This window comes from Camelus bactrianus, chromosome 16, assembly GCF_048773025.1.
Source record: "Camelus bactrianus isolate YW-2024 breed Bactrian camel chromosome 16, ASM4877302v1, whole genome shotgun sequence".
In the NCBI taxonomy this organism is placed as follows: Eukaryota; Metazoa; Chordata; class Mammalia; order Artiodactyla; family Camelidae; genus Camelus; species Camelus bactrianus.
This window is the reverse complement of record NC_133554.1, coordinates 7,948,066-7,961,116: the sequence shown is the minus strand read 5'-3', so window position 1 is coordinate 7,961,116 and position 13,051 is coordinate 7,948,066. Positions and strand designations below refer to the sequence as shown.

Here is a 13,051-nt window from a genome sequence, read left to right as displayed (position 1 = left end):
CAGGTTTCTCCTCTTTTCATACTTCTCTGTCCTGCTGTTCTGAAGCTCAGGTCCCCTCCAGACACACAGCTGTCCTTTCACTCCCCGCCAGGGCACCCATCCTGTCACTGACACCCTTCCCACCGAGGAAAGCCAACACCACCTTTGCCCCTACCCCTCGGGTCCACAGAAGCCTCTTTCTCCTCTGCCTAGGGGAAGGGTGGGTGTGAACAAAGACCCCTCCCTTCATTTCCCAGAACCCCAGAGAAGGACCTAGGGCAGCTTTGGTTTCAAAGTTATAATGCATGGTTTAAAAGAGAAGAAAGGAAAAAAAAAAAAAGAGAGAGAGAAAGCTAGTTACAGGTCTGAGGGAATCTAGAAAGAAGGGGAAATGGGAAAATAAGGGAGGGGACATGTTTGGGGAAAATCCAGTGGCCCAAAATCCCAGTTTCCCACCCACAGCCCAGCCCTTGGAGTGAAGAATTAGATCCGTTTTGTACAAGAGTTTTTAAAAAATCAGATCACAACAAAGCTGGCTTGGCTTCTTTTTGAGCCTCCCGGATTACCGAATGTCTCTCTCTCACTCTGGCCAGTCCTGTCTCTCCACCAGACACTGTTTCGGCTCTCCTAGGCCTCGGCTTATGTCCCAGTCTGGGGTTTCCAGGGAGTGCGAACACGAAGTTAGAGTGAGGCTGCTTCAGAATGTGGCCCATGTGTCCATTCAGACTCCATAGGGAGTACAGGGCTCCCAGGGCAGAGGGGTGGGAAGGGCAGACCCTGCCCAGGCAGTCCTCACGGTTGGACAGGGCATCAGACGGCATCCTGAGGGCTCACCCTCCCTTTCCCCCCCACCCCAACTCAGGTGGAGGGGGAGCAGCTGTCACCAGAGCCTATGTTGGTGAAGGTTTCGGCTCAGCACAGAACGAACATCAGCGGTGAACCTGGGACGACAATAACTTGCATTGGTAGAGTCCTTAGAGTTGATACCCTCACAAGACTAGAGTAAGGCAGCCTCACTTAAGAAGTGGGGCAGAAATGATCACCACTTTCACATGAGACGGAGGTTCAGTTTGCCCAAAACCCAGTGGCTAAAAGTAATAAGCTTTAAGAGGATCTGGGTTCAAATGCTACGTTCTTAAGGGAAAAGAGATAAGTAAAACAGAACAAACGTTTATTCCCTCTTGGGATCTCCCACCTCCTCCTTTCCTCAGAATCTGTCTAGTTTCTCTTACCTGAGGGCATCCAGCATCGGAAGCAGGTTGAGAAGGGCGGTATCGCTGGGATCACTGAACCAGGATTTTATGGGGATGGCATTGTCTAGGGTGGGTGAAAAGGCATATGAGAACAAAGGATTCAAGAGAGACAGGGTGTTGTTCCTTTTATTTGGGAGTGGGGATCATTACTTTAAAAATATATACCCCCTCAAACTCAGTGACCTAGGTAAAACCTTCGTGATTTATCCTCCAAAATAAAATTAAATGTTAATCAGTGTATCTTATGCTAGTGTGAGGCTTCTAGTCAAATGTATTACCATAATGTCTTTCCTGAAGCAAATTTGATATGAGAAATCTGATTTATGAAATGGACCTATTTGGGGGGTATCTCATTTAAAAGAGAAGTAGCTTGCATCCTGACCAACTGTAGACCATGGAATCTCAGCTCTAGGTGTTCAGAATACCTCCTCAGAACCACTTCCTAGTCCTGCCAGACTCACTACCTACCCCCATACCTGGATGGCTCCTGTAAGCTCCCGGGGAGTTATCCAGGATCACAATGCTGGAGAGGTCACTGTGGACCACAGAGAGGTCCTTGATGTAGCTGCCCAATTCCAAAGTGCAGTGCTGGAAGGCAGGATGAGCTGGGCATCAAAAGGAGACTCGCCCTCTGTGATTGCTCCCCCAATCCCAGCAATGCCCATAGGCAGCCAATTCCCACAAGGGGATTATGCACACACCCCGACCCCCACCCCCACCCCCAGAGGGTCCCATTCCAGGGCATCTGCCTTCAACTCACATCCCTCCCTGATGACCTGCCTCCCAAGCCTCACTCTTAGACCTGGACTCTAGCCCCTTACCTGTCTGTAGTATCTCCTCTTGAGAATACTTCTGCTATTGTCCAGTTTATCTGCCACAGCAGAACCATAAATCTCCATGCTTGCTGTGAACACCACTAGCTCGTACCACTGGCTCACCTGAAATAAATTGGAGAAGAGGAAGGTGTCAGAAGAGGTAATCGTTCATTTAGATATATAGTTCCCTTTCCCAAAGACTCCAGTGTACTCATTTGGGCCTTTCAGCAACATTGAATGTCTCTGAGGACACAAAATTCTGAATGTCCTCAAACTAAGCATCATACATCAGTAAGAGTAGAGATACAAGAATAAGAGTAGGAAGTCTGTGTTAGAATAGAATTACATCAGCACAACAAATAGACCCACATGAAAGCCATTCTCCCACCATCCCACAACCTCCTCTTCCAAAACTGCCTGTACCCATTTCCCCTAATCCCTTACTTCCTCCAAATCCTCTAAGTTCCCAGAACCTTAAAACCATTCCTTCATCACAGACCTCCCTTTAGCTTCTGCAAACTCACCACTTCCAAGAAGAAATCCACATGGGGCCTCTTATGTACAAAAAACCGGACGGGATGTTTGTCTATCACCACCTGCAGAGGAACAGGGAAGGGCTGGAAGCAGTGCTGAGCGCGCAACACAGGCCTAAAGGACCCACCCCACCCCACTCCACCCCCACCACCTGCTTCCCTCCTTCAGGCTGCCACTGGTGCCAGGGGATGGGACAGGGCCAGGGACCAGATGCTCTGGGATTGGGAAAGAATCTGGGAGAACAACAGACATAACCATTCCATCACTTCCCAGCCCCACACACCTTGAGAATGAAGTCAGGAGGCGTTCCAGGCCGGACTGTGGGCCTCAGGACCCCATCATGGTGGGAGTGAATAAGTGTCTCATCCAGATCCAGCACTAGGATCTTCCTCTTCACCTGGCCTGAACCACAATGGCAAGGGATAACACCAACCAACCTCCAGCCAAGACCTTGAACCCTACCTCACCTAGGTTTCTTCCCAGCCAGCATACTCACTTAGCCGATTCCGGGACACAGGAGATAGGGGAAGGATATCATATCGAACAGTTTGGTACTGAATTACCTGGGAATAGCAAGAGAGAGGATTAGAACCCCTAACAAGGAAATCTTCCCCAGTAACAATAGGTAGCATGTGTTGAACGTCTACCAGATACTGGTCATCGTGTAAGTAACTAATGGTTATTTCATTTAATCCTCAAAACAACTCCTAACAACAACAACGACAACAACAACAACAACGATAATATCATCTCGGTTTTAGCTATTCATTTATTTTAATGGAGGTATTGGGGATTGAACCCAGGACCTCGTGCATGCTAGGCACACACTCTCCCACTGAGCTTTACCTTCCCCCATCTCTGTTTTAAAGATGAAGAAACCAAGGATTAAAAAAAAAGTGTATATACATAATATATATATATATATATATTCATGTATGACTGAAGAATTGTGCTGTACACCAGAAATTGACACAACATTGTAAACTGACTACAATTCAATTAAAAAAAAAAAAGAAACCAAGGCTTGGAGAGATTAAATACCTTGCCTAAGACCACACAGCTAGGAATTATCTTATTTGGTTGTTTGCCCCTTTAATTAGAATGACGATTCCATGAAAGCAAGGATTTTGTCTTGATTGTGGCTATGTTCCTAGAACACTGTAGTTAACATTAGAATCAATGAAGTGGGGGAACCAGGATTCTACACATGCAGTCCAACCCAGGAACCTGCCCCCTTAACCATATTATCCTACCACTCGGAACAAAGAAATGCCTGGCCCTCCCAACCTCCACTGCAAGGATTCTTTGTGACAACTGCCATCACCTCCCATTGGGAGCTGAGAGCCTCAGACTCCTTGGTGGACAGGAGGTTGGAGTCAGGAGGGGAGGTCCTTGGGTCACTAAGGGTAACAGAGGATGAGGGAATCCAGGGGTTGTCAGGTCAGCTAAGTTCCTCTGGCTGAGGGCCACCAGGCCTATTTTAACCAGCCACCTGTCCATTTCTGTCTCTACTAGCCAAGTCACAAGTTGCAGAGAACCTCAGCCCTCTGAACAGCCTCCGTATCCTGGTACCCAGGGCAAGGCAGAGAACGCTGGAAAGCCCCACTCGCCAAGCAGACTGATAGGGTATCGAGAAGGACAGAGTGAAGTAAGGGCTGTGAGTGGGAGGTGAGCAAGGAACAAGGACGTCACCACCATGGCCTTCAGCTTCTCCAAGCCTTCTCTAGAGGCTCCTGTTTCTAACACTCATATCTCTCTCATGCAAAGCCTGGCAATTGCCACTTCTGCTCTTTTCTTCTAAGCACAAACAAATGCTCTTCCGTCCCTCCCTAGATCCCAAGGCTCACTAGAACAAAGTTCTCCACTTGCAAACCAAAGGGCCCTCTCCCTAATCCCAAGGCATCTGCTCTTCTTTTCTCGCGGGGCTGCGATGAGGGCCGCCACAGCTCGGGTGTCCTGCACTGCTATCTTGGGTTGCACATGCTGGGCATGTAGGGAATGCTCTAAGCATCTGCCAGAAAGGGGGTGGGGGAGAAACCAGATTGGAAAGGAAGAAAGGAAAGACAAAAGGCTGTGGGGTCAGTGCTGCCCAGAGGAGAGCAATTTTGCAAGGAACCTGTCTCTGGATGGGCTGGAGCCCAGCCCTGCACCCAGAACAGAAAACTGATATGTTACAGGGAGAAAGGGGGATGCTCCGAGAAAAGCCAGGCAGAGAGGACAGCAGCTAACATGTTTTCCTTACACACATCTCAGCATCTCAGACCACAGGCTCTTCTTCCCTCCTAACCCTTGTCTCAGGGAAATAGCCCTGCCTATAACCATGAGCACCCAGAAACAATCCTCACCCTAAATCAGAAAGTGGAAGGAGTGGATTGGTAAAGGAGACACTGAATCCAAGGCCAGGCCCAATCCCCAAATCAGTAAGTCAACCATCTCTACCACTCAGGGCTATCTGGAAATTCCTTGACCTAGGCAGCCCCTACCTGGCTTTATTCCTTCAAGTTTTATTGAGGTATGCCAGAATACAGACCGGAGGTCCTCTGTACCCCAGCTCACTGAATCCTCCCCAGACTCCTTCAGAGGATTCTCCCCCATGGTGATGAGAATACAAGAGCAAGTTTGTTAAATGATGTGAGCATAAGGAGCTTTGACCTTGGAGAAAAGCTCTGGGTGAGGGAACCCAGAGATACTTAGGTACACTCCCCACAGTATCCCTCACAATGCGGGGGTCTCCTGGAGAAACAAGCGTCTCCTCACATTCTGACAAGCATGGTATTCTGATAAGGACACCCAAACTTCAATGTCCTCCCTTCTACAACTAAAGATGTCCATCATAAAGGCATCTTCTTTAGTCCCAGTCTTAATAAATCCAAATATTCAAACTCACAGTATGAAATGAGTTTTCAGGACCTTTTTGGAAGAATTCCCTTAATTTGAACTGCAGGGGTTTCTCCTTCACATCCAAGGCTCTTCCCAAATTCCCATGCTTGTTTGTCACATATGCCCTCCCACCCACCCCCACCTTTGGCACATGAACCTCCCTCTCCCTTGTTATAAGAAAACACACACGGAGGTTCCAAATAATAAGAGGGTCTTTCACAAGCCCACATCAACAGATATACTGCCATCAAACAGGTGTTCCCCGCCTCTCGGTTTCTTTAGCAACAACTCCAGCTTTCTTAAAGAGCGCCCCACCCACCACCCTAGCCCCCAAGAGTTGCCAAATCCTGTTCCCGTCTAGCTGCCCCCCCACCTCGGTTCTACTACAAGGGTCTTCCACCTCCCCATCCCACCCCAGGCCCAGCTAAGGGCGCTCTAATTCTCTAGCGAGAGAAGCTGCCGCCAGGACTCGGTTCCTAGGCCCAAAGAGAGGCCCTACACTGAAAACCCGTGGGCACCACTGACAGAGGTCCCCACCACCACCAGCGCCCACCCAGGCTCACCGTGCGGATCTGCCTCCGCAAAAGGTAAATGAAGAAGCTCCAGAGCTTGGCGGCGAAGGCCACGAACGTGCGCAGCCCCAGCAGACACTGCGTCCGCATCATCCCGATGACCCCGGCACCGCCGGCCCCGGGGCCCCCGCGGCCCAGCTCCGCCAGCCCCCCGGGGGCAGCCCCCCGCCACCGGGAGGGGGAACGGGGGCCCCGAGTGGCAGGAGAGGCTGCAGAGAGGGGCACGGAGCGGGCGGCTCAGAAAGCCACCCCCGACGAGGGGAAAGCCCAGCAGAACGGGGAGCTGGGGGACAGGCGTGGGCAGCCGGCGGGGGCCCACATGGGCGGGGAGTGGCACAGACGGCTTCGCAGAGGTTGCAGACCGAGACAGGTCGGGCTACGGAGGGGTCCTCCGAGACCAGGAGAGAAGGGGATGGAGAATTGGGGGAGGGGGGCTATGGGGGAGGGGGCTAGGGAGAAGGGAGGGAGGGAGAAGGAAGGGGGAGGGGAAGGGGGAAGCAGAGGGTGGCCCGCTGCGCAGGCGCGCTAGGGGGCTGCCCGCGGGAAAGGGGCGGGCGGGGGCAGCTGCGCGCGAAGGACCGCGGTGGCGGTGAACGGGCCGGCTGAACGAAAGAGCGGGGAAGGAGGGGAGGGGGAGCCGAAGGGCGTGGATGGCTGGACCGGAGCGGCCTCCCCCTCCCCGAAGTCGGGGGAGTGCCTCAGCCGCTCGGGAGCGGGGCTGCAGCCTCTGCAGCTGGATTTCCCACTCTGACAGGCGCCATTTTACCGCCCAAAGGGCTCCCTCCTCCTTTCTTTCCCCCTCTTCCCCTCTGACACTATTTCCGGTGGTGACGTGTATTCGCTTCACCCGGACTGCTGTTTCCCTGACTGGGTCTGTGGGGGGTGGGGATAAGAAAAGTGGAGCGTGCTCCGAACAAGGCCCCAGCATCGCGCATGCGCGGAAGGTGATGATGGGGCGGAGCCCAGAGCGGGAAAAGCCCCGCCTCAAACGGAGTGGGCGGGGCGGGTTGTTGTCACATGACCCCGAGGCTCGGGCCGTGGGACGGACTCCCGCGGGCACCTCCCCCTCCCACAGACAACTGCCCCAACGGTTCTTGTCGCCCTAGTCACAAAAATGTAGAGAGAGGCGTCGTCCCTACGTCTGTGCACCACGGCTCGGAAGGAGCCACTCCGCATGAGTCGCCTTAGGATGGTGAACCTAATCGCCTCTCCAGACTGTCAGGTCTTAGAGGTGGGAGGGATCTTGGGTGCCCCGCCTCTTTCATTTGGAGGGGGTCGGGCAGTGGGCCATGACGCCATCAGAGGGCGTCGGAAGAGGGATGGAAAGCGTGTTGGAGATGTTGGAGTCGCTTTTGGCTCTTGGCGGCATGGTGCTGCTACGGGGTGAGGGTCACAGACACAGGGGCTTTGGAGCGGGACTCAAGGGGCGGAAGTGGAGAAGAAGGGCCGTGGGTTACAAGCCAGGGGTGGAGGTCACGACCGGTCGGTGAATGTGAAAACCTCAGTGTTCTCAAGCTGTTTATCCTTCCCTCACTCTCCCCAGACACCGTGGAGTGGGAGGGGCGCAGTCTCTTGAAGGCGCTTATCAAGAAATCAGCACTGTAGTGAGTATGCCCCAGCGTCTCCCAGTTCTCCCAGAGAGGGAGCCTGGGCCCCACTTTTTGACACTCCCCTTGATCTCTGCCTCAGTGGAGAGCAAGTCCACGTCCTGGGCTGTGAAGTGAGCGAAGAAGAGTTTCGTGAAGGTTTTGACTCCAATATCAACAGTCGGTGAGTACAAATTGGAAGAGATTTAATTGAATTTGGGATCTCTATTGCTGAGGAACTTCCCTTAACAGCGACAGGCGCAGAACCTGGTACGTAGTACCAGCTACTTAAAATACTAACTGAATGAATGGTTATGGGTCTTTCAGGAGGTGAGAATTAGTAAGAAGAATGATGAAGAGTGGTATCTGGAGACTCTGAAGCAAGGGCCATAGAAGATGAGAGAAAAAGAGTAATAAAAGACCGACAGTACGGTTTAGCATTAAAGGCTGAACTGAAGGATAAGAATAAACATGTTCTGCTTTTTGAGTTATTCAGAATCTGGTGATCCAGACATGAATTCCAAACTTGCATGAACACTAACTGCAGGCTACACAGAGACTTGTCCTACAGGCAGAGGGAGCAGTTTATGCAAAATTGGGGAGGTATGGAAGGCATACTTGCTCATGGGAGATGGAAGAGCTTCCTGAGGTCAGACAGAAAGAGGCACCTGATAGTGACAGGTCTTACAGAGCATGAAGAGTAGTTTAGAGATACTCTCCTAAAGGCGGTGGGGAGTCATTTGAAAACTTGGTAGGAGAGTAATAGCATCATACCTGTTAGAAAGACTTGTCCGGTGACCACATCGTGGAGAATGGGTTGGGAGGCAGTAGCCTGGACATAGACAGACCAGATAGGAAGGCTCTTGCAGTAATCCAGGTTCACTCTGGTGTGTGTGTACTAGTTGTGAACCAGGAGCTGTGCTAGGCACTGGAGACAGAGCAGTGAATGAAGCAGACATGATTCCTGTTCTGATGAGTCTGTTAGGTGACAGAGGCCTTGCTTAAGGCAGCGGCAGTAGAAAGGAGAGTTTACAACAAATGTAAAAGGACTTTAGCAGGTGGAATTTCCAGGATTTTTAGACTAATGTGGGGTGGAGGAAATCACCCAGATCAGGAAGTTCCTGAACCCACCTATGTTGGCTGGTTAAGAACGATTACCTCCCAGCCTGGGTAGGTAAGAGGATAATGATTGTTTACATCTGTCTGTTGAGCCATAATTTTGTATCAGTTACTTTGAGAGAGGTGATGCTGTATGTTAAGATGGCATTCACAAGACAAGCAGAAGCTAGAAAGTAGGTGTCTGGGAACAAGTTTGCCACTGTAAAGCTTTCCCAGGATTTCTGGTCCTTGCCGGTGTCTTCCTGAATTGCCATTTTATCTGTAATTAGTACCGCAGGACTTCATTCTGGACCTTCTCTAAGCTGTTCTACAGGCAGGAACCATGTATCAGGTCCTTTCTCTTTATCCATCCAGAGAATGACATGCTTGAGGCACCACTCGGGAGATATTTGACAATGATGATAGTTAACGTTTATCAAGCATGTGGTATGTGTCAAGCACTATGCTCAAAATCAAGAGGTTGGTGTTCTTATTTTACAAATGAAGAAACCAAGTCTTAAAGAGATGAAGCAATGTATCAGTTAGGTGACCTTGAGTAAGTAGCAAAACCAAGCTTGGCGCTTGGGACTGTTTGACACCAAAGTCTGTGCTCTTAATCACTATATTCTACCTTTCAGTAAAAACCTCAGGGGAGGGTGTGGCTAAGTAAACCTAATTACTGTCCACCCACCCCCGAAAAATAAATAAATAGAAACTTTTCACTAATATGTAGGATATCGGTGAAAATCAAGAAAACAGCCACAAAGATCGAAAGATCAGAAGCTGAAGTTCAAGATTGGGGGCTGTGGAGGGCAATCTAATGACGCTTCTTATTTTGCTTCTGCAGGCTGGTTTACCATGACCTCTTTAGAGACCCTCTTAACTGGTCGAAGACTGGGGAAGCCCTTCCTGGGGGCCCCCTGGAAGCCTTGAGAGCCCTGTGCAGGAGGACAGATCCTGGCCCTGTCACCGTTGCTCTTGATTCCCTCAGCTGGCTGCTGCTTCACCTTCCCTGCACCACACTCTGCCAGGCCCTGCATGCTCTGAGCCGGCAGGACCCCTGCCCTGGTGAGGCTCCTCCTTTGTTACTTCCCCTCATACATTTCCCCGGCCAAGGAATGTGCCCCTTTCTCCCTAAGACAAAACTTATCAGGGATCTCCATTCAGGCCCTCTTCCATCTCTTTAACCTTTATTCTAGTTCTTGATTTCTCCATAATGCTATCTACCAGTCACTCTTTTCTTCTTTTCCAAGTTCTTTTTCCCTCATTCATTTCATTCATTCAGTCAACAAACATTAAATACATACAGTGTGTCAATTTGAGATAATGAGAAAAGGCAGGCTAACTGTAGTCAGGTCCTTGCCTTCCAGGAGCTCAAAGTCCTATAAAGGGTACAGATAAGTAAACAAGTATTTAAAAGATAGTCTGATAAGGACCATGGTGATAAAGGATGCACTGAGTACCTTAAGGAAGGAATGTCTTGAAGAGCAAGGGGTCAGCCAGGCCAATTTGTCCAGCCGGGGGCACCGGGACTAGCCCTAAAGTACGGTGGGTACTGGAATGGGCTTTACAGTCTGACACCCAGCTTTGTGTAAAAGTGCTTGGCCTTTCAGTGCTTCAGTTTTCTCTGTAAAAGTCGGGAGAGATGGGGAGTTTATAGTGTTAGAATGAACCACTTGGAATTGCTGCTTTTGTGGGTCAGATATGATCAAATGTCAGCAATTTCATAGGGTTCAACTAAAAATGCAAGTATTTAGTGTAGAGCCCGACACTCTGTAAATGTGACTAAAAAGGGAGGGAAGAAGAAAGGGAATCCGAGGCACTGACTGGTATCTTGGCAGGATCCAAACACTGCAGGTGGTACGGTGTGTAAAAGATGAGGCTGGAAAGTAAAGATGCTGAAAGTGTGAGTTTCACCCTGGAGGCTTTGAGTTGCTCCTGAGGAATGAGGTCAGAGCAGTGCCTTGATTTGACGCACGTTAAGATAAGAAAGTGTATCAAAGGTAAAGGCTGAAAGAGGCTCAGAAGGGCAGTGAAACTGGCCCCAGTCAGTCAGGATCATGGCAGAGCTCTGACTGAATGTAGGCCTCTCCTTCCTTTTTTCCTCTTCACTATTTTATTCCAGGCCTCCACCCTGAGTATGTCATGCTGCCCTCTATGCACTACATTTCTTGTCCCTCCCCAGGAAAGCAGGTGCGTGTGCTGGGCCTGCTTCATGAAGAGCTTCATGGCCCAGGCCCTGTGAGAGCATTGAGCAGCCTTGCTCAGGCCGAGGTGACCCTGAGCGGGGCGCTGGGCCAGGCCTCAGCCCACATCCTCTATCGAAGGCCCCGACAGCACCCGACCCACCAGGTCAGGAGCAGCAGGGGAGGACTGGAGGCTGGGGTCAGAGAGAAAGAGCAGTAAAATAGCTGATGTGATTGAGCACTCCCCTGGGCTTTCTTTCCTGCTTTAATGTCCACAGCTGCCCTGAGAGGTCGATTATTTTATTATCCCTATTTTGTAGCCTGGGAAACTCGGATCCTGTGAGCTTAACCAATGAAAGACATTGCCTTCCAGGAAACGGAGGAGAAGAAAAGGCTGGGAGTGGTTCCTGGGGTGGGGGTGGGGGATGAGGAACAAGTCACTGTGGAGAGGTTTGGAGGGGTGAAAAGCAAGAGCCAGAAGCAGCTGGTTACATAGGTGGTGGGGAGCTGGGGTGGCAAGTCCTGGTTCTTTCTGGTTTGCTCAGTAAGGTGGAAAAAATAATACTTTTCTTTCTTCTCCCCAGACTCAGTGGTTCTCCATCCTTCCTGACTTCAGCCTGGATCTCCAAGGGGGGCCCCTGCTAGAGCCCCAGCCCCAACCAGATCCTCACACACCCCTGGTATCTAAGAGAGCCAAGCCAGAACAAGGGAATGGAGTTTGGGGTCTGGAAAAAGGAGAAAAGAGGATAAAAACTGCAGAGATGGGGTGGGGGGGCGGTCAAGGATTCCAGCTACGTGGCAGAGTGGTAGCAAACTTTGTACCTACAGGTGGACCCCACGAATCATTTGACTTTCAATCTTCGCCTGTCCAAGAAAGAGAGAGAAGCCAAAGATAGCCTGACCCTGCCCTTCCAGTTCAGCTCGGAAAAGTAAGGTTGGGACCTTGGTGCCTGGGTCCTGAGTTGAGCCCAACAACTGGCCTGAGAGGTGGGGCCATAGCAGGTTGTTGATTAACCTCTCAGACTTATAGAGACTGAAGTCCACCTCCAGAGACAAGTCTGGGGAGTGGTTCTCTACCCACCCAAACCCCAGCAATGGCAAAGGGCCTTTATGTTTCCTTTCTCTCCATTAGAGCCTTGGGTCCCAGCTCCACAGTTGTCCCGAGTAATCAGGGCCTGGGCTGAACCAGACCAGACCCTGGGGAAGTGGCCCTATCTCCAGGCAGTGGTGCCGGGAGCACAGGAAGCTGGATGGGTATGGCAGGGGCGGGTTAATAAGGGCTTAGTAGATGCCTGTTCTGTGCCCAGTGTGTGGGCGGGTGAAGCAAGACTACAGCACAATCCTTGCCCCCAAGCTGCTAAGAACTTAGGGTGTTATTAGGAGAGCGGTGTAAGAGTATCTGTCTCTGTACCAAGTGTTGCTTCATTGCTAACTGAACAAGGTCAGACAAAGGCACGGGGACCAAGAAAACATGGAGGCTAAAGAGGGAGTCAAAGTCATGAGGAACGGGGACATGAACTGTTACCCACCCTCACCGACACCACCAATTCTCCCCTTCTCTCTCCTCAGACAGCAGGCTCTACTGCGCCCTGGGCCAGGCCAGGCTACCAGCCACATCTTCTATGAGCCAGACGCTTATGATGACTTGGACCAAGAAGACCCAGATGATGACCTAGATATTTGACTGGCCAGGACATTTGACCAGACTGTAATTGGAAAGGGAAGAGGGAAACCTTGGGCCCATAACCATCCTTCCATTGTTTGCACTGGCCTTACCCTGTCTCTCCCCCATCTGTGTTCCTATGTCTATGGAGGCCCTGCCCTGTGACCCATGAGCCTGGGAGCAGCTTCCAATGAGGACAGAAAGTGGGATGGGGGCATAAGGGAAGGTGAGGGAATAGGAACACCACCACCCCTAAGCCTAATAAAAATCTTTATTTTTTTAATTAAAAACAAAAACTGTTCGGTAGCTAAGCAAGAGCTTAGAGCCAGAGTCTTTCAGGGTCAAAGGTCAAAATGTTGGGGTCTGAGTGACTGAAATGGTGGAGCTGGGACAGCCTTGCACACCATTGGTGCTCACGAAGTGTTTTTTTAACTGAACTAGTTGCACTTTAGATTCTAGGCTCCCTGCAAGGATCTGGGTTGGGA

General features: G+C 50.7%; 2 protein-coding genes across 2 annotated transcripts; one reads left to right on the top strand and one right to left on the bottom strand.

Annotated features, from left to right (window-relative positions):
- Positions 1-262: 262 nt before the first annotated feature.
- Positions 263-6,857, bottom strand: CTDNEP1 (CTD nuclear envelope phosphatase 1). The gene is made up of 8 exons (XM_010965887.3): positions 6,025-6,857; positions 3,078-3,144; positions 2,865-2,983; positions 2,572-2,643; positions 2,054-2,170; positions 1,709-1,820; positions 1,212-1,296; positions 263-920 (listed from the first exon to the last, which is right to left on the bottom strand). The coding sequence occupies exons 1-8, from the start codon at positions 6,124-6,126 to the stop codon at positions 860-862; spliced, it is 735 nt and encodes a 244-aa protein (XP_010964189.2). The 5' UTR covers positions 6,127-6,857; the 3' UTR covers positions 263-859.
- Positions 6,858-7,281: 424 nt separating this feature from the next.
- ELP5 (elongator acetyltransferase complex subunit 5) lies at positions 7,282-12,862 on the top strand. The gene is made up of 8 exons (XM_045524779.2): positions 7,282-7,416; positions 7,577-7,637; positions 7,723-7,803; positions 9,565-9,785; positions 10,903-11,069; positions 11,488-11,583; positions 11,732-11,832; positions 12,473-12,862. Exons 1-8 carry the CDS (start codon positions 7,323-7,325, stop codon positions 12,585-12,587), a joined length of 936 nt encoding a protein of 311 aa, XP_045380735.1. The 5' UTR covers positions 7,282-7,322; the 3' UTR covers positions 12,588-12,862.
- The last annotated feature ends 189 nt before the right edge of the window (positions 12,863-13,051 follow it).

Coding starts and splice junctions, on each gene's coding strand:
- CTDNEP1 (XM_010965887.3), bottom strand. CDS start 6,126: ATGATGCGGACGCAGTGTCTGCTGGGGCTGCGCACGTTCGTGGCCTTC. Junction 2,644..2,864: donor CTCCTGACTTCATTCTCAAG/GTGTGTGGGGCT, acceptor GTTCCTCTGCAG/GTGGTGATAGACAAACATCC. Junction 921..1,211: donor CCGATGCTGGATGCCCTCAG/GTAAGAGAAACT, acceptor TTGTCGTCCCAG/GTTCACCGCTGATGTTCGTT.
- ELP5 (XM_045524779.2), top strand. CDS start 7,323: ATGACGCCATCAGAGGGCGTCGGAAGAGGGATGGAAAGCGTGTTGGAG. Junction 7,417..7,576: donor CGGCATGGTGCTGCTACGGG/GTGAGGGTCACA, acceptor CACTCTCCCCAG/ACACCGTGGAGTGGGAGGGG. Junction 11,833..12,472: donor TTCCAGTTCAGCTCGGAAAA/GTAAGGTTGGGA, acceptor CTCTCTCCTCAG/ACAGCAGGCTCTACTGCGCC.